Raw genomic sequence first — 21112 nt, 5'->3', positions numbered from 1 at the left:
GCTTCTGTCAGTCTGCCCCAGGGCAGCTGTGGCTACAACTGTAGCTGCCTCCACCAGTGTGTGAATGTGAGAGTGAATGAATAGTGGCATTGTAAAGCGCTTTGGGGTGCCTTGAAAAGCGCTATATAAATCCATTATTATTATTAAACTAGCGGGGCCTGTGGAAACACTGACCCAACACAAACCTTTAATTAAAGGTAATATTTGATGTGGTTTAATGCGTATGTTGGTGATCTGTTGGTAGGAAGTAACTAATGAAGTTAGCTAAGAGAGATCAGAGGGAAGCAAACGAAACCAATATCAGCAGTTATTAAATGTTTATTATATGTAGGCAATCTATGATAATGTTTTTCTATAACTTTCTATAAAATTTGATTTACAAAGAAATGTGACGCAGCTCTGACGCTCTGTCTGTCCCCGCTTCAATAAATGATGAATTGATTTAACTTAAAGAGGAGCTGTATATGAAGAATGTTTAACATGTTTAAAATGAACTCATCTGAAGCTTGGACTCAACAAAGTCCACATGTCATCATTCAGCAAGAAGATGAAGAGAAAATGCTTCATGGATGTTTCCAGTTTCACTCAGTTATTAACAATTAAATTTGAACTAAACAACCTGAAGCTGAGCTTTTCCATCAAATTCCAGTCAGATCAGGGAAACAGTTATACTTTATATAATGTATTTAAACCAGTTTATTAATGATTTGTTGCCCCTCACATATAGCTGAGTCATATGTTTACATGGAGCCTCTGTTGCTCTGATCTTTCCTCGTGTGGACACCGGCTACATACAGAAACACAGTGAGGACTTGTATACAATCACCTCTTTACTCGAACCCTCGGATAACCAAAAAAGGAAAATCTGTTACTGTTGCTAAATATCTTTTTTAATCATGCATTAAGCTGATAGCATGAGAATTACAGCTTTAATGGGTTCGATTTTTCTGAAAGAGATAAAAAAATACAGTTAGTTGATAATAAGCAGCAACCATGAGTCCAAATGTTCATGGAAAAAGCACAGAAAACAGATGATGATCGCACAGGATTTGAACAGTTTATTCCCAGAAATAAATCCAGAGGTTCCTTTGTTGGAAGAGACAGGAGCAGACCTGGAGTTTCATCACAGAGTCGGGAGAGCAATGAGACCAGTGAGACCAGCGGTCCATACAGAACTGGTGTTTGGTGTCAGTGGATAGAAGACCAGTGACTCCAATCATCAACGCAAGTTTAACACGAGTACATCGTTTATCATGTTCTCTGTTACCTCTCATAGACAGACTGATTATTCATGTTCTGGCCATAGCTCTAACATTGTGTTTGACTGTAACATTATTTTAAATCCACACAAACACTGAATGTTTACAGCTTGTATGAATAACCTAAAATAAAAAATCAGGGAATAAATCATTGCTCCCCTCCTAGTGTGCAGACTAAACCATCACAGTGCTCGCTCTCACAGACGGAGTGATGAAGGGCTGTTTGAACCATTTAGAAAAGAATAGAATAGAAGAGAATAGAATAATCTTTTAATTGTCCCACAAGGGGAAATTTGGGTGTAACAGCAGCAAGAAAGACACATATACAAACAAACAGGACACGGAACAGAAACACACATGTTTACCTGACGTTTGCGCCATCGGTACGATTCGCTTCAGACCAGCACGACCTCCGCTGTCTGTGCTGGGTACTGCTGCCATCTGACTACACCCGCTGCTGTTCAAACCATTTCCATGCACGGTGACCTCATCAGAGGTTTGATGCCAGCAGAGCGGCGACCTTCATGCTGTTGCTCAGGTTTGTGTACCGAGCCTGATAGCAGCTGCATGTTTCTGTGCTTTATGCAACTGATGAACCCAGTGAGTCCTACAATATCAATTATGACGCACATCGTTTCCATGGCTACAAGAAGATGCTAAATGACTGAATCAGTGAATATTTCATCTCACTTCTCTTTCTAGTGAGCTTGTCTTCATAGAGCCTCAAAATGTATAAAACGGCTGACATGAAGAGAAGCATCCAGTCTGCTGAACTGGAAACAGGTAAAATCGTCCAGATAATAAACATCTGCTCTTCCGTCCTCTATCAGAAGGTCATCGTAATTGATGTAAATCCAGATGTAGTATCAGGAAAGGTAAGTGCTCATTAAGGTTTATTTGGTTAAAGATATCAGGAGTCTTTTCTTTATGCAAAAATCGGCCTTATTCAAATTCATCTGAGAAGCAAAGAGTCCTCAGACTGACCTCCATCAACCACCACATGGTGAGTGAATGAAGTGTGAAACCATGAAGCCAGACTGAGGCGATACCCTGTGAGCTGCGCTCGTGCATCCATCCTCTCTGACCTTCTTCTGCACTTTTAGTCTGTAAGTGTAATAAAGCTTTTCTCACAGCATCAAACCTTGAACACGTCGCTGCATCAGGTCTCAGGTCCGTGTCTTCATTTGAATCTGAAGCAGAGTTTTGTGTGTTTGCATGGCTGCTTCACCACCTCAGTCATATTTGAGTGAAGCTGTAATTATTATAATTCTGGAAAGAGCAGAAAAGCTCAACTTGTTATAGAAACAAATCAGTAGCAGCAGACTGAGGACACGGTTTTGTCGTAACATCAGGACATCTTTTTTTAAAAAATTATGTTTTTAGCATCTTTGCATTTGGTGCGAAGTGATACAGTGAAAACAGACAGGACACGCCCCTTCTTTTCTTTATTATCCACCTCGATTTCCCAGTAATAAACTCAATTTTACTAATTTGTTAATTATCTTAGAGTAATACATAAAATTACTTTCAAAACATGTTAACATCTCAAATGTATTTAAATAATAATACATTTAAATAGGTAAATATATATATGAACAAAATAAAATATTTAAAATCCAGTATATTCACTCACTGGACACTTTGTTAGGTACACCTGTTGAGCCCTGATTATGTAACCAGCCAACCAGCCAATCACGTGGCAGCAGCTCAGCGTATTCAGGCATGTAGACAAGGGCAAACTGACCTGTTGAAAGGCCCACAGTCACGTGATCTCAGTCCAGCAGCGGACCTCCGGGATGTGGTGGACCCACGGTGGACCCACGGTGGACCCACGGTGGACCCACGTCTCCGAGGAAGGTTTCCAGCACCATGAATATAACAACAACAACACAACAGAGGGGGTCCGACAGCTGATGGTTGATGTTTATGTGTGTTTTTGTGTTGTGTTTTATGTCTAATGTGTTTCCTTATGTTAGTAAGCGACTCGCAGCGAGGTGGTCGATGAGTGTATTAATGTGTTTCCTGTCACTGACGCTCCGCTGTTTCCCAAACCTGCAGCAGGTCTGTAAATACCACAGGTTTCCGGTGGCGACCAGCAGGTGGCGGTAATACGCTCACAGTCGGGACGTCACCTGCACGGACCCGAAGAAGAAGCGGGCCGGAAGTTATATCTGTGTTGTGTTCGTAACGGTTCTTGTTGGTTCCGTCGTTGTGGTTGTCTTAGCGGCTCCAGGCTAAACCGGGAGGACTCGTGTTACCGTGAATGTCGACGGTGTGCGTGTCTGTGGATGGAGCGGACGGTGACGGTGAGTCCATCTCGGCTGAACCCCCGGTGTCGGAGCTGGTCTCTGACACGGGGCTCTCGGCCCCCTTAGCGGCGTTTCGGGTCCGGGTCTAGCTCAGCTCAGGTTTATTTACACAGCGCCAAATCGCGGCGCCACTCGTCAGACCACGCCCCGAGCCAGCACTTGGCGACCGTGGGAAGCAAAAACTCCATTTCCCGCGCGATGACGTCATGGCGGTGCTTGGGACGCTCCTCTGTGTTTACATGACGTTCGGCTCACGTTGGCCATCAGACACGCGCTCCGTGACGTGACTAGAGGAGACACGCTAAACCCTGTAACTGAAGGACTTATGAGAGGTGAAACGTCCATGACCTGGATGACCGAGAGCCTCCACAGACACGCCTACGTGTGTTTTATGTGTGGCTCTAACGGTTTTTCCCGTGAGGGTGGACTTGAGCGTGACAAACCCACGAAGCCCAGTGTCAGATGTGGCTCAGAGGAGACGCGCTGAGTTGCGGTTGTTTCAGTAACAGCGTGGTTACTGTAGTACGTGGACTCAGCTCTGGAGGTCACATATGGACTTTTATTACGACAGCTGCGTGGTCAGACTCTGACGTAATGGACGATGTTTCCCAGAAAGTTGTTTGTGTCCATCTGCAGCAGCGTCTCAGTCAGAAACCTTTGCGCTGTCCCCCACGTGACTGCACGAACGCTGCAGCTGTGTGACCAACAAAACAGCACCATCGCACAAAAATGAGCAGTTCAAACTACAAATACCGTTAATAGCAGCTCTTAGATGAAACTCAGGTTTCCTGTTAAAGAGAGTGAACTTGAACTCTGAGTCGGTTGCCATGGTAACAGACTGTCTGAGCTTAGTCTGTTCACTTGGAAGATTTTCTCAAAGTGCAGCAAGGGGCTGTAAACACAGTGAGGGTATATATACGTATATCTGTGCCCCCTTTGAGTCACTGAGTGAAGATGAGGCTGAAATGAGATTAAAGTGAGTTTCACTGTGTTCACATTTTGTATCGATTTGTTCATAAATTCAACATTTTGAAAGATTCAGTCTCTTAAATTAATATAAATCACATAAATCAGTCTCAGTAGGTCCGACTACACGGCAGGAGACTCCAACCTGGATCCAGTCGAATGATCTCTGATCAGGATCTGATCAGCTGATCGTACATTATTCTGTCCACGATCTGTAAGCTGTTCGTATTTAACGAGACCATCCTTCCAAAACTGTGCTGAACTATTTCAAATGTAAATTTCCTGCAGCTTGTTTGTCTTTACAGACAAAACTTTAAATTCAAATTGTATTTTTTTCAGTTACAGACACGCGTCTGTGAGAAAGCCGCCGTCTGTCACTGAAGGCTGAAATGAGATAAAGTTATAAAACAGCAAAGACGGTGTGTTATAAAAACAGGCTGCGGCGTCCGTCTGCAACGTGAAATGTTTACTGAACTTTATTAAGAAACTGAAACACTGATAGACTGTTGCAGATGTTTATGATGATGACAGAGCGACCCGAGCTCATTAACGCGAGCCCGTCCTGATTAAGACGAGCATCACGGTGCACACTAATGTGTCCAAAGACTAACATGGAGGCTCCTCCATAGTTACTCCTTATTTACTCTCTGCTGTGGAGAATCCTGGGATCAGAGCTCCACTTTACTCATGCACATAATCTGTGATCAGCCTTTCTGGAACCAAAAACAAAGAGTTTGTTGAACCTGCTTCTTTGCATCACTTCCTCCGTGTTAGCGCTCCCGCTAGCTGCTGCTGTCGCCTGATAAAGTAAAGGGGAACCATGTCACCAATGTCAGATCTAGCTTTTTGTGTCAGCATCAGACTGATTATTGATTCACATATTAGATTGGCACATCACCAACGCCACAAATGTTCTCATCATAGCTGCCGGACTTCATCAGCTTCTCTGTCTTTCAGGAAGCAACTTTGCTGAGCAACATGGAAGCGACAGGAGCACCAGGAGACGACCTGAGTCAGCAGGTAACTCAGACGGTGGCGTGGGAACCTCCAGCTTATTTTATTTATCTGCACCTCACCACCAGGATCTCCTGCTTTGAGCTTTTTAACCAAAGAATATTCACATATGATCCTGCAGCAGCATTTCTTTATTATTAGTCCTTATTTATCCAGGTAAAAAGTCTCATTAATGTGTGTGAGTGTGTGTTTGCATGCACGTCGAACACTGTGAGGCTGGTGAAGACACCACGAGCCCTATGACGACCATTCTGTGTCTTGTGACACACTTTCAGGATCTCCGGTGGTCCGTACGTGCAGGAAACGTGAATTTGTGTGATTTTTATGGCATTTAAATAGACTGATAAAAGAAAAGACCTTCAGCTGGAGCTCGCTCTCACCTGTGAACGTCTCCGCCTTCTCATCTCCTCAGTGCAGCAACTGCGACGCAGCCTCGGCCGCATGTTGGTGTCTCGACTGCAATGAAGCTCTGTGCGGCGTCTGTGTGTCGGCGCATCGCAGAGTCACGGTGACCAGATCGCACAGGCTCCTCCATCACCCGCCAGAAGGTAAAAACCCCACCCACACCCAGATCCAGATTCTGTTGGAGAGAAACGGCTCTCTGCTGTCAGCTGACCGTCACTGTTGACCTTTGACTTAGTGACGAGCTTCAAAAAGATCTTATATGTTGTAAAAGTGTAGAAGCACATCCAAGTGTGTGTGAGCCACATTTGTGAAGTCTTTGGTTCATGAATTGGAGTTTGATACAAATGAAACAGGATGTGATGGTTGCAGGAGCAGCCAGAGGCGCTTCAGTCCACTATTTTTATTTATTTTTGAAGAACTGACAGAGTTGAGTCTTTTTGACCCGACGAGTCGAGCTGTAGAAACGACGACTCGCTTTAATGGGGAGTGGTCTGCTAAGCCCAGCCCGTCTCTGCAGTGTTCATCTCAGAAACACGTCTTTGTTTACACCATCAGCGTGTCAGGACTCCAGCGTCTCCCTCACCTGCCAAACTTCCACTGAGCTCCGAGCCCAACACGTGGAAACGACGGGAAAGTCCCGCAGATAACATCAAACACAGAACGCTCAGTATTTGTACAACATTGTTACATATTTTACTTTATTTTCATACTTTGTTTCAGGTCTGTTAGAAAGCGCTCGGTGCAGAGACTGTTTCAGTGGGAACCTGATTTTACCTCATCTGTTACAACCTGTTATATTATAGTAATCATCGAGATCAGTTATTGAGAAAACTAAGTGATAATCTGTGTGTGTGTGTGTGTGTGTGTGCGTGTGTGTGTGTGTGTGTGTGTCTTCAGGAAACATCTTGTCTTCTCCCACCAAGTTCTGCAGACTCCACCCGTCTGAGCCACTCAAGCTCATCTGCTTCACCTGTAAGCTGCTCACCTGCAGAGACTGTCAGCTGACGACTCACATGAACCACAGGTGAGCCGGCTCGGACGCGTTCTTGACTTAAAACCACTTAAGCCCCACCCCCCCGGTACCGGGGGCAAAAAGGAGGAGATCACGTTTAATCGGTTATAACGCGGGGTGAGAAATATAAGTCCAGACATGTGTGGTATCCACAGAAACCTCAGAATCTCAGCTAAAATGTCACATAAACCATTTCTACAACCACCAAACACACCGAAAACAAGCCGTGATTAAACGAGCAGTTACGTAAATGCGCAGAAGTCCGCTAAACGAACAAAACCGAACCAGAAATTCTTCAGACTTCATGTAACCGGCTAAAGATGGGCTGGTTAGCTTCCAGAGCTATCACTGACTCCACACACCAAGTTTCACCAGGATCAGACCAAAATTCACTGAATGAGCCGCAAAAGAAGACCACAAAAAACACACAGCGGCGCAAATGCGCTAAGACAGAAATTGGCTTACCGTCCCGATTTCCTCCATTATTTTCGCCGGTAGCGGGTAGCCACGTGACTAACAGTAGTTGCCATGCCTACCTAGCTGCATCAGAGCCGTTTTCCGTCAACAACCTCCATTTTAGACCCTCCTACAGACACGTGACCGAACAGACACCACAAGCAGCAAATTTGGGCCCACGTGGGTTTTGGCATCACAACGTCTGATTGGTTGAAGTGACGTGAACGTGGCATCATTACTTTGATTCTATTGGCTCAAACGATTAAAAAGAGTCAATCACGCAAATTGAGCAAAAGAAACCAAAGTTACAGCCGCTCGGAGTTTAAAGGGCCAGAGGCCAATCAAACGCTCTATGCGCTGCAGAAAAGGGCCGTTACCATGTAAATGTGGGGTTAATTCTTCAAAAATATATTTAAAAAAGCATTTTTAGGCCTGTTAATAAAATTTATTAATTTCTGCTCTTTAATACCTAAAAAAATCAACTGGCATGGTGTCCAATTGTGTGCCAAAATTGGACATTTTTGTACAACGTCTGGATATTCATGTGTTGACAGGGCTGTAATTTTTCACTGTTTCACTTTAGAAACATGAATCTTTGCACAGATGATGTTTATATGTTGGTTACTGAAATCCTGGAACCAAATGTGATCTGAGGCATATTTTTCAAAGGGTTATATGCTAAAAATTAAAAAAAATAAATAGGCGAGGATAAAATCTACTTACTTTTTCTGTGTTCCAGTCTCAGTAACTTTGACACAGTAATATCTGCTTCAATATTTACACCTCTGATGAAACCTCCCAAGTGTTAGCTTTATTTTGGTACCAAGATTGTAAGGACAGCGTTTGTAATTGCAGAGAAATAATCAATTACATTTGGGCATTACATTTTGGAGCAGGAAGCTCAGAAAGAGTGGTTGTAGTGCAGACGTGAGCCGGCGCACTGAGCCGTGAGCGGCTTTTGTTTCCAGGTACCACTTTGTGGGCGAGGTGGTGGTCAGCCTGAAGAAGCAGCTGGACGCGTTCGTTCATTCCACGAAGAGGCAGGAGGACACGGTGAGGCGGAGTCTGCAGGACATGGAGACCAGGTACAGCTGATGATTTCACTGTTTACTTCCTGAAAAGACGATGGCTCATCAGCAGAGCGGGTGTCCCAGACTCTTTGCTTTAACTGTGTGCAGACCGGCCAACACAAAAACACCGTCTCTGTGCGTTCAGTTAAATTCTGTGTTGGTCGAATCATTTGTGGGCCTGAAATCTGCCGCAGAGGCCAAAAAAACAACATTTCAATTTCCACAGTGGCACTGAAAATACTCGTAAACGTGAACACTGTGCGTGAGTGTGAATGGTTGTCAGTCTCTACGTGTTGGCCGTGCGACAGACCGGCGACCTGTCCAGGGTGTACTCTGCGGGGTAGGCTCCACCCCCCCCTGTGACCCTGACAACGATAAGCAGAGGAGCATGGATGCATGGGAATAATGTGTGGCTGACCTTGGAAAGTGCAGCGTGGCTTGATAAACATCCTGACCTGTGACGTCTCAAACAGGAAAGGATCCAAGTATCACTCGCCACAGGCTGCGGGGCCTCCTGATCATCACGATACTGCGTTGGGTTTGAAGTCGTTACTGCTCGTTAACATGAAACACTCCCACTGCTGTGAATCCTCACAGACTTTCACTCGTTATCTTCATGTTTGGAAACATTCAGAGAATTTGTTACATTCGCTGAATTTCATCAAATTGTTACCAAACGTCTCTTTGCTGAGCTCGACTGTTCTGAGTCTCCACGCGGTAAAGGTCGCCGCCTCGTTCCTACTTAGTATTAATAACTTGAACCTTCCTCAGGTGCTCGCTGTCCCGTCTGAGGACTTTCTGGAAAATAACCCCCCCCTCGTGCTTCTGCTGTTTCAGGCTGCAGAGCATCGAGCACACAGAGTCTCGTCTGAGGACCGAGCTGCAGGCGGGATTCGTCGCGTTTGCCAAACTTCTGAAAGCGAAAATGATGTCACTCCTTAAAGACATACAGGTAACATCCATCAGCTGTTTTAAATATTGTTGACTATCTAGCAGGCTGATGTCATTTCCTGTTTCTCTCTGCAGTGTCTGTATCTAAAAGTCTTTGTTGAGTTGATCCGCTGCCTCAGCTTCAAGCGCACATTTCTCATTTGTTAGAAAGTGACGCAAATCTTTTCTCAAAATAGGAACCGAGTTTATGAGCTCAATGAGTTTCACTCCTCAGCGTAGCCTTGAGTCTTATCTGCTGCTGCTCTCAGTATCAAGCGTCTGTGCTCACTCAGCCTCGCACGCCAACGTTTCTGGTAAAATACAAGAAAATGGAGCGCCTAAAAAATGATTAAAACATGCTGTGTGTGTGTGTGTGTGTGTGTGTGTGTGTGTAGAAGGTGTATGAGCTGGAATGTGAGCAGATTCATGGGAGGATGGTGAAGATGAAGCAGCTCCAGCAGAGCCAAACGTCCATGAAGGAAGCGCTCGAAAAGGCCCGAAATCTCACCGACCTGCGGACGCTGCTCTCACACACCGCACTGGTACAGAGATGTGACAGACACACTGCAGCTGTACTCATCAAACCATAATATGAAAACATGCGAGGCACACTGACTCTCAAAATGCTGTGTGACTAATATTGAATATTGAAGTCTTTACAGAGCGATAGAGACGTTTAACCCTTTAAGACCTACCATAGAACCAAGTCTGCCAGAGCTTATATTATATGTTTACATGCTGTGGAGCCATTTTTGGGAGCATTTCAAGTTGCTATACATCAATACAACCATTACAGCCCAGATTTTAATAATATGTCTGCATTAAGTGCATAGTAATTACATAAATTGCAAAAAAGTGCAATAAACTACAAAGAAATTGAAAATCGTTTTTGTTTTTTTAACATATATTTCTAGTTGGAGAAATTTAAGAGGCTTATCCCTCAAAACTGTAAATACAAAAAAGTTGCACAAACTAGTTTCCCACCACAGGAAATTTATTTTGAGTGTCTTCATAGTTTTATTTTTGAAATACACCAATTTTTATACACTGCAGGAAAAACGAAAATAAATATTATAATGCAAATTTGCAAAAAAGCAGCATATGCATCAAAATAAACTATTTCCAGCAGTGCAATATGAGTCCTAAGCATCCCAGAAACGACACAGAAAGTCATAAAGTCAAACATAACTTTTAAAAACACCAGTATAGGCTCATGAGGCCCTGATGGTAAAAAAAACGACATTTCCGCAAAAATGACGTCACTTCCGGTTTCGGGCAGGTCATGGCGGACATGCAAAAGTTCGCGCTGACATCTATTCCAATGTAGGAAGTGTTATGAACAGCTGATCGGATCGGCAAAGCGTGTTTCTGGAATATTATATTTTTGTTGCTGCAAGTGCTTTTTATGCAGTTTTTGCAAAGTTATATGTGGAAACTGTGACCGAGGACAAGCTGATGGCATAAGATGTAAGTACAACTCCTCAGGTTTCATATGCAAAAACAATTATTGTGCTAGCTCACGTGGTTGCAGAGCTACCGGGATTTAAAAATAGTTACGCAAAACGGAGCGTGCTGCTCTGACCGGCTTTAAAGGGTTAAACATGTAAATCATACATGAACAGTCATGACACAAATCTAACAACAACAATTAGAAGCAAAGACAGAGACTGGAGTTGTTTCCATGTTCATGGATGTCGGCTATCTTCACTAATGTCTGCTGTAGATGCGAAACTGTGGGAGGAGCCAGTCCTCACTGTTACGTCCATCAAAGCCAGGCTTTCCTTCCTCAGCTGGCTCGACAAAGATTAAAACCCCTAAAAAGGGACGTTTGGCACATCGTGTGACTCTTATGTCATGCACAGGGATCCCTATGAGCGTCCCCCAATCATAGACATTATCAGATAATCATTGTTTATAAAAATCTTTGAAAACAAAACACAACACTGTTCTGCAGAAAACGTTAATCTGGTGACATAGAGCGCAGACGGCTTTGTTTTCTCTTCCAGATTAAAACCCAGATGAAGGAGCTTCTAGATCAGGACTCAGACCCCCCTCTGAAAATGCCTGAAGTGAAGCTCATTACCAAGCTGGGTTACGAGGAATCCCTCTCTGAGCTTTGTAAGTCCGCTCATGTTTGTTTACGTTGTGTCTTCAGCTTTGCAGCGGACGCTCGACCGTGCGTGTGGAAACCAAACCGAATCGTTCTGTCCACGAGCTCAGAGTTCATGTTGACGCTGTTTGAGTTTGGATGTAGTTTAATCGAGAGAAAATAATCGCTGCACCCTCCTCCATCTCTCTTCCTCCATTGTTTCGGTTTCCAGGTAACCTTCATGTTTCGTGGATCCCTTTCGCGGTGCCACCAACCTTGGATAAAAACACAGGAGCTCCGGCGACTCCTGCTGCCCCTCCTCCCACCTCCACCTGCAACCCCATCTCCAGCACCGTGATGGACAGCGCCTCTGCTTCTCATTCGCTTAATCTGTCCTTTACATCCTCATCTGCCCCCCAACATGGAAGAGACTCCACTTCTTTCACGTCTCCCTCCACCTGTCTCCACCCCGGCCCCCAAACGGAGACGGCCGCTTCCAGTGCTACACCTGTTCCTAATGACTGTGCTGCTACACCTTCTCCATCCTCACAGACAAGTTCGTCGTCGTTTTGCAAATTTTCGCCCAACCTAACCCTTTATAACCTCCTCACTCACCATCAGGTCGGCGCTCGGGATTCGGTCAATCCTCGATCTCCGCCCTCGAGTTCCCCGTCGGGTCAGTTGAGTCACGCTCTCCCTCCAACCACAACCTCTCCTGCAACCTCCAACAGGCCCCTCCCCCCATCCTGTAATGGCCCAGGCGCTCCAACCAGCCGTGCCTCTCCTTCGTGCACGCTCTTATCCAGCTCCTCCACTTCCATTACTCCTCCTGCTCACACCTCCACCTTTCCATTGCCCACTGACACCACCCCTGGCAAAGCTATGAACTGTAACCCCCCAGCTACCACCAGTGTTCTCCCTCCACCATCAACGCCTGTGTCCGCCCAGTCGAGCGTTCCTCCGTCCTCCACGACCGCCATGTTTCCGTCCTCCATCACTCCTTCCATCTCCACCCGTCCCAGTCTGTCAGCACTTGTGTCCAGTCAGCCCACTATTCCTCCGTCCTCCACAACCTCCATGTTTCCCCACTCCTCCTCCTCCTCCTCTTATACTCCAGTGTTCACCGGCTCCATCACTCAAACCGACACCTCCCCCGACACACCTGTTACCATCAGTAGCTTCTCGTCACCGCATTTAACCAATCAGTCGTCTGCGTTTCCCTCCTCCTCCTTCTCCACCCCTCTTCCCACCTCCACCTGTCCAGCAGCCACCACCGCGTCTGTTTTCCAGACTCTCGGCAGCCGTGTCGCTAACCCGGTCGTTCCAGATAGTTCCACGTGTCGCCCTTCGGCGTGGCTCTCGCCCTACGATCAGTCTAATCTTCATCTTTCCTCCTCCGCCTGCCCCTCGTCTGTTTCTCCTCCAACCGTCTCTTCCACCTGCCCACCTGCTCAGATTTCTAACTCGCCGAGCGCCTCTCCGAATCACTTCAAACCTCTTGTTACGCATTCAAGTCTGGTGTTGGCTTCTCCAGCCTCCTCCTCCACATCCTCCGCCTGTCCCGTGTCCTCCTGGTGCCTCCTCCCCCAAACAAGTAACCTACTTGTTCCAGTCAACTCTGATGCCACCACCACCTCCTCGACAACCATAAGCTCCTCCTCCACCAGCCCACCCACATCCACCTGTGCTGTTCTGAGCAGCGGTAACGCTTCCTCGCCCGTTCCCGTCAGCATTCCTTCATCTCTTTGGAATTCCTTGTCCGCTTCGTCCTCTGTAGCGTTCGTATACTCCGCCTCCGCCACCCCGCTCAGCACCACCTGTTCCACAGCGACGCGCAGCTCGCTGCTCCACATGTCTCACTCGCTTTTTCCCGTCAGCAGTCTCAGTACGTCACAGATCTTCGCTCCCTCTCTCACGCCAACCTTCTCGTCCTTCGTCACTTCTCCCTCCTCCGCCACCAGTTGTTCATCTCCCAGCTATTTGTTCCTCCCCCAAACTGACGCCTCCCGTTCCTCGGTTGTTCTCAGCGTGCTGCCCGCCGGCTCCTCGTCCCCCCTGTTGGCGGGTCAGTTTCGATCCTCGCTTAAACCCGTCCAACCGCTGCAGCTTCTGAACCAAAGCGCTGGTCCTCACTGGAACCAGCCCACCATCGTCATGCTGACCAACACTCAGAGTTTGTATCAGGTGCTGCTCAACGAGGCTGCTCTCATCAGGCTTCCTGATCGTCGTGCTTTCCTTCCGGCCTCGGCGCAGAGACGAAGCGCCCTCGAGGAAAGCACCATCACAGAAGTGAGTCCAGAGACTTCTGCGGGAAACTGTGACGGACCGAGCGACACGTTACCGTCAGAGCAGCAAACCGTGGAGGATACGAGCCCGGCTTTGCCCAGCAGCTCCTCCCCTCAGGAACAGACTCGGCAGGTTCCCGTGGAGGGCTTGGTGGTTGACTCTCGCCGTGATAACACTATACGAGATACTGAGGAGGTCCAGGAAACGAAAGAAACCGAGCACGCCACTTGTGTCTCTGACGAAGCAAAACCGAACGCCCTCGAGCCAAAAGACGACGCACCAACTCCTGACAAGGACATCGAAGAGCCGAGCGCCGTGATTGGACAGGAGGACTTCAGTCTGAGTCGGTGGCAGCCCAAAGTGTCCGTGTTGAGACTGCCTGTGTCCCTGCCGAGATTTGGACAGTCCCTTCCCAGTTTCCGTCTGTTACCTGGAGAGACCGAAGATGAGATTTACCTGGAGGAAATGAGCGACGACTGTCAGGTAGGACGCACTGGTGAAACACGATCTGTAATCTAGGCAAACTTAAGAAAGTTGGATTATAAAATGAGCCGGTCAGCTTTAAGAGACTGTTGTCGTGGTGCTCCGTTACAGTCCGATGCCGAAGACGTGCCGGCTGACGAAGAGGATTTCACGAAGCTGGAATCGTCTCCAGACTCTCCGATAACCCTGGAGATTCTTGCCTGCTCGGTTTGTGCGTCACCCGGCACTTCCATCATCTGCTCGGCCTGCGGTCGAGGATACCACAGAGGCTGCCACGTCCCCCCAGTTGGACTCGACTTTTGGTAAGAAAAATAATTTTAATCCTTTTGCTTCTTTAAGATGACTGAAGTTAGGGCTGCTCAATTAATCCAATTTTAATCTAAATTACAATTCAACATCATTAAAAATGACTGAGCCGATTATTAGCCCCTCCCTCGTGCTTTACTCTCGCGCTGCTCCGTGTGGCAAATCGAGCGCACCTCTCTGCGCTTCGAACACGCGTCACAACAATAAGAGGACCCGAGGGAAGCTTGGAAAGCTCAGCAGAAGTTATTTGGAGAGGAGAGTGACTGCTGTTGGTTGAAAAGAGGTAAAAAAACTTCAGTGTGTGGAAACATTATGGGTTCAGAGTCAGACGTGGATCAAGTAGACACAGTGTGTAAACTTTGCTGCAGTGTCGTAGCTGCACCACAGAGCAACACTGCAAAGTTCACTAAACATAGATGTTTACATTTTTCATTTATTTCTTATATTGCAAACATTTGCACTGTTATCAGTATTTGCACTATTTTATATTATTTTTGACAATCTTTAAAGTCATTATTCAACACATTGTTATTGTTAAATAAATAGCGTCAAATAATCGAGATCTCAATTTCAGTGAAAATAATCATGATTATCATTTTTGCCATAATCGAGCAGCCCTAGCCTGGATGATGGTGGAGTTAGCAGAGATTTTCCTTCTACAGTGCAAAATCATACATGGCCTTTGGTTCATTGCTGAATGGCCATAGGTGTCATGTCTTTGTGTTAGCGCTGCAGTAGATTGGTAGGCGCCATCCTTCTTGCTACTCTGATAAATGTTTAGTTTTCCTTGTATGATCGCAGGCTTAGACTTGTTCCACAGAGCATTTCTGGCCCTTGGACCCTGTTTTTCTTACCCATGTGTTTTATAACGTGGGTCAAAGTGCAGCATGTTCTGTGAACAGACTTTGAGCTGATATTACTGGGTCAACTTTGCTCTTACATAAAACAATTACAGAATGAAAGGAGATAAAAAAAAAAGGTCAGCAGTCCAGTCCAAAGGTCCTTTCTTCAAATCAGTTTTTTTCTGCACACAAATAACAGCAGAAGTTTTTGTTTGTTTGAGGACTTTATTGTTGTTTATCAGCAGAAATAATGTTTTTTAATGTACATTGTGTTCATATAATGAAAAAAACATGCTCTCCTCATGTTTTTGTGTTGGGTAGATTCCCAGACTTCACGCTGGCTGTAAGCAATGCTGTCACATGCTTGCAGTTATTTATGCTTTAGCTTTTGGTCCTGTGGTTATTTTATTATTTTATTTTATTTTTTTTGTATTTATTATTTATTATTCAACACATTGTTATTGTTAAATAAATACTGTCAAATAATCGAGATCTCAGTGAAAATAATCGAGATGATCATTTTTGCCATAATCGAGCAGCCGTAGCTGATGTGACCATTGGATTGAAAATCCATCTAAAGCCTATTCAAAAAGTTTTTTTTCATTTTAAGTTATTATGAATAAAACACTTTCCTGATTTACTTTTATTATGAAACCTGTTGGGTTCAAATATTGAGGAGGGATACAGGAAGTAGTCAACTTTCAAAATAACAACACTGATCCGGCCAGGTGAAGTCAAACGATGATTTTAATGCACGCGTGAAGGGATCGCCGCTGTACGCAGACAGCGCTGATCCCCGACTTACAGAGCATCAGCAGATGCTTTATACCATCAGGGCTTAAATTTAATGATGTCACAGATACAGGTCATACATAGGTTTCAAAACCACAATGACTTTTAACACAGTTTAAAATAACATTGTCTCCGTCTCCACGGCAGCTGCTTCCTGTCAGCCTTCTGACTTTCACTTCTCGTCTTCTCACCAGACCCACATCCTGCAAGAAACTATTCCTCTTTTTGCAGAGACAATTTTGCAGTTGCAAGCAAACATGCTTAACCTCTCACCTATAAATGAGTCTGTGTGTGTGTGTGTCAGTCAGCATGAAATGCGCTCAGTGTCACCTCACCAGCTGAACCTTGTAACCTTTTCCACCAGACAGAAGGCCAGCACGTACACCACTGAAACTATATGTGTAATATATTGAATAAATGTTTTAAACTTCAAAGCTTAATAAAAAGGATATAAATGAATAAATGATAACAATGAATCATCTGGAATAAAAGGTTAATATGATAACAATATGCATAAACATTTTAAGGCCATCTTAAAGCTTTCTGTTATATTGTTAAAGCAATGATTATACTGATAAAATACTTTTGTTCAATCCCACAAACCTCTGCAGGAAGTCTCTTAACATTGATTCTGTTCATGTCGTCATCATCAGGTGACGTCTTCAGTCTCAGCTGACTGCAGGTTTCAATCTTATAAACATACATTTGCATAATGACTGAAACCAGCCCAGTGAAGGAACAATGGGCTGGGAGGTCACCTTCATCATTAATATGCAAATTAGGGCTGTGTGATATGACCATAATCTCATATCACGATATAAGACGTCTATCGTCTGATAACGATATAAGTCACAAAATTTTAACATTTTCTGTAAATTCTGTGAATCTCGGGCAGCTCGACTTGTGTGAAGTGTTTCCAGCTGCGCGTCGAGTGTTTTAACAGATGCATGAAACGATACATTTTTAGACATAAGTTGTAACGGCGCCGTTTTCTTTGAGTATTTATTACACGGCGTGCTGCGGGAAAAAGCCTGTTCTAACGTTGGAGTCTAAGGTTTATTTTAAAAGTCTCAACAGGATCTTGAGCTTTATTGTGAAAGGTTTATGTGGAAAATAAACAAGCGGACACGCGATGCTGTTACCGTCATTGTTGCTAACGACGACGCATAAAAACAGGCGCTTGTCCGTCTGTAGTGTGGTTATATTAAATATAAGAGAAAGAGAGAATAACAACAGTGACATCAAAACATGAAAACATATCGCCGTAAACAGTTTATTTTGCGACACCACGAAACAAACGACAGCGTAAAATGAAACGATGTTTTTATATCGTCATATATCGTTATATCGAACAGCCCTACTGCAAATTGCTGTGATGACAAGTCTTAATGATGAAGGAACTGACCTCCCAGCCCATTGTTCCTTCACTGGGCTGGTTTCAGTCATTATGCAAATGTCCTGTTTATAAGATTGAAACCTGCAGTCAGCTGAGACACAGGAAGTCACCTGGATGATGATGAAACGTTTCTCTGAAAACGTCCAGGTGAACAGAATCAGCTCCTTGCGTCTTCCTTACCTGGATGATTGAGATGCATCCAAACCTCTGCAGGAAGTGCAGACTGTGAGTGTCAGTAACATCACTCAGTGAAGTGACCTCTGCTGTTTGTCCTCGTCCTGCAGGTCAGAGTGGGCCTGTTCGTTATGTCAGAACCTGTCAGACCCGTCGGACCCCTACAGCACCGAGAGACGTCAGCATACCAGCCTCAGTCTGCAGAGCCTCAGGGTCAGCGTCTGCACCTCACTTCACAAAGTGACTCTTGTCTCCATCAGTTTGTGGCAGATTTTCTTCTAAAGTTTTGTGTGTTATGTTTTTGTTTTTCAGAGGTGCGAGAGTCTCGTTCTGCATGTGAAGGTTGAAGTCTGCAGTCGGTGCTCTCAGGTCAGTCTGAACAAAGCTCCGTCAGAGTAGAAGCTTTTAGCAGCTAACAGGTTTATACACTTCATAAAAGGTGCATGAATGAAAATATGGGAAATGCAAAATAAAGGGTCTCCTGTAGCTGTCGTTGAACCAGCAGGTGGCGCTCCTGCAGCCTGATCAGGTCACTTTCTGTTTTCTTCTCTTCAGTTTGGCGGTTTGTCTCGGCTGAAGTCGATATCGGACCGCCTGACCCTCCGCCGGCCTCCTCCGTATCAAACGGCCGCGGAGCTCGTCTCTGACATGTGGACTCTGTTTAAAGACGCCTCTCAGGTACGCACGGAGTGGGTGGAGTCAAACACAGAGCCCAATGAACTGTTTCTCTCTCTTTAATGAATTAATGAGATTAAACTCTACTTTTTGATACTATCATGAAATTAAAATGCCGGATGGATGAAACACATTAATTATTCCATCAATAATAATAATAATAATAATCCAGGTCTCTAAAGGGCTGTTTGTGCTGTGAGCACAGCTGCTCAGTTATAAGAACAAAGTAAAACATGGCTCGCCTTCATAACGTCCAACTTTTTTATGCAGATATTTATTTTAAAACTGAACCTCAAACTTTCACCACTAGGAGGCAGAGTTTTACCATGAAGCCTGAGTGGTGTTGCCTCGGTGATAAGAGCAGCAGAGTTGTGCTGTGGTCCTGATCAGCTGTTCCCCGCCCCTCACCCCGCGGCGCCTGTCCCTGAACCGTCGAAGAAACCTGAAGGACATGGCGCCTTTTTAGCGGCTGAAGCCGTGCTTCCTGTTAACCTGCTGCTACTGTTAGTTCCCCGAGTTTAAAGAGAGAGCAGGAAAATGACCTGGAGTCAGTCTTACCTGTTCAGGTGACACCTGTCCGCTAGTGTCGTCTAATTATTCCCGACCTCTCGAGCACTGCTGTATGTGAGTGTGGCGTCGAGGCTCCGGCTTCCTTTCTCGTCCTCACAGGTGTTTCACGTCTGAAGATGTTGGACGTGTAGTTTGAAAATAAATAATCAGAATTCAGGGCTGATTTCACCGCCTGCAGCCATGTTTGCTGTGCAGCCGACGCTCGGCTTCAGCGCAGACTCGCTGAGATAACCGAGCAGCAGGACGAGCCGTCACTCTGCCTTCTCTCTGCTGTTTTCAGGACGACGAGTTGCAGAAACTGCGGGAAAGTTTCCAGATGAAGTTGGTGGAAACTCTGAGTTCGGAGCTCCATCCTTCACTCCTCACCGCACCGAACTCAAACCCGCAAACTGCCGCTGGACACGCAAGCAGATCGCAGCACGGCCGAGAAGACGAGAGCTTAAAGTTGGGAAAAGAAGAAGGGTTAATACCCGAATCCAAACTCGAGGACTTCAGGAAGAGACTGAGAGACTTTCTGGATCTAAAGGGAAGTCCTGGTCCAAAGAGGAAAAAGAGAAACGATGACTGAGGAGGTTTGAAATGACCAAGAAAACTCTGCACAGCTGCTTTTTTCTTTTTTAACCCGTGAATGTACGAGTGACCTCAGCAATAGTTCTTATATGACCTTTACAATAGTTCTTATATGACCGTCGCAGCTTCCTGTAGCAAGTGGTCGTCTTCAGATGTCATAAGTTTGTGTGAAAAGCCCAGCGAGACTGAACGTAGCGCGATGGAAACGCGCTCGTCTGCTCCGCCTTCATCGGTTTGTTTCCTCGCTGCTGTTAAAAACCAAAATCAGAGTTTCAGTGGCTCAAAGAAAATAAAAACCTGTCCTGATGCAGATTTGATTGGTGGAAGCTCGGCGCTGTGCGCTCGGTGCTGGAGCTCCTGCAGGCGTGCAGGGGGAGCTCCTCCAGCTGTGCTGCACTCTGATTTACAGGAAGTATCTGAGCTCACAGCAGGCAGATGTGACCGCGGCAGCTGTAGACAGTTAAGGCACGAGTAACTTTAAAAAGCATTTTTCAGAAACACCATGTGCCTTAATTTAAAACCGCCCACAGAAGCCTGGAAACCCGGCCGCTGATGAGGAAGTCCGTGTCTGAGTGGCCGCGGCGTGTAATCCCACAGGAGTATTAACCCGTCGTCTCACTGACAGCGTGAAAACCGCTAAAGGTTTCCTCTGCTGTGGACGGGACGCGTCCTCGCCAGCGCTTCTGTATTTCTGCACTCAGTTCGCTGCATCTGCGAGTCGTAATCGATGATTTTGGTCTGAACTTTAAACAATATTTCTGGTGTGAAAAAGTTCATTTTTCCGGGAGTGGTCGCATCTTAGAGGCAATAATTTTTCAGTATTTCACATTTTTCTTCAAAAAGGGATGAAATGATGGCATCGATCGGTCGAGTGTCTGTGCTGTGACTTTATAAACATTAAACTGGTGATTTCCTGTGAGACTTTGTGCCGGGCTCGATTTTACCGCCTTATGTAAAGTACGTGTGACACGTTCATTCAGGCATGAAGCTGTTACTTTTTTCTCGCGGTTGTAACTACAGCGGAGTCCTCGGTGGCGGTATTGTTACCTTTAACCTTCACTACCGTCAGACTTCATCTCTTCGGCAGCTGATCAGCCGTAACGTGTTTTTGGTGTTTCCCCTGAAAGCTGAGGCTGCAGCGAGTAGCGCGACATGTTTACAGGTTAGTTTTCTCGTTTGATATTTCATGTTTTACACGTACGTTGTGTTTTCTCTTACGATTTACTTTGTTTAACATATATATAAAATATAACATTAAAATAAACGTTCTCTTCCATAACTGACCGGCTCTGAGACGAGTCTCGTGTATTTACTGTGAGCAATCAGTCGACCTGTGATTTATTGTAACAGGCGACTCTGTATTTGATCTTTGTCTTCAGTGTTTGACCCACATCCTGCTGAGGTCTCAGATTTTATTCCTTCCTTCCAGCTTTATGACTCGATTTGTTTTCTGATCACTTCATGTCGCCGTCTTCTCTTTCTTTAATAATTACATGTCAAACGGATCC

At 45.4% G+C, this 21112-nt stretch overlaps 1 protein-coding gene across 4 annotated transcripts; it reads left to right on the top strand.

The window, feature by feature from the left end:
• Positions 1-3087: 3087 nt before the first annotated feature.
• trim33l (tripartite motif containing 33, like) lies at positions 3088-20887 on the top strand. Of its 4 annotated transcripts, XR_014876687.1 has the most exons (15): positions 3089-3565; positions 5492-5554; positions 5961-6096; positions 6851-6977; positions 8390-8506; positions 9329-9443; positions 9817-9963; positions 11428-11539; positions 11743-14279; positions 14391-14581; positions 17900-18002; positions 18102-18158; positions 18345-18467; positions 19315-19675; positions 19722-20887. XR_014876687.1 is itself a non-coding variant. In XM_085176359.1 (14 exons), the coding sequence occupies exons 1-14, from the start codon at positions 3548-3550 to the stop codon at positions 19600-19602; spliced, it is 4128 nt and encodes a 1375-aa protein (XP_085032485.1). In that variant the 5' UTR covers positions 3088-3547; the 3' UTR covers positions 19603-20887. The 4 variants fall into 4 exon arrangements, 3 of the variants coding, with proteins under 3 accessions (XP_085032485.1, XP_085032483.1, XP_085032486.1); XM_085176359.1 differs by having other exon boundaries at positions 3088-3559; positions 19315-20887; XM_085176357.1 differs by having other exon boundaries at positions 3090-3565; positions 19315-20887.
• The last annotated feature ends 225 nt before the right edge of the window (positions 20888-21112 follow it).

This window comes from Neolamprologus multifasciatus, chromosome 11 (assembly GCF_963576455.1).
Source record: "Neolamprologus multifasciatus chromosome 11, fNeoMul1.2, whole genome shotgun sequence".
Lineage (NCBI taxonomy): Eukaryota > Metazoa > Chordata > Actinopteri > Cichliformes > Cichlidae > Neolamprologus > Neolamprologus multifasciatus.
The sequence above is the reverse complement of the archived record's forward strand: the minus strand, read 5'-3'. Positions and strand labels throughout refer to the sequence as shown.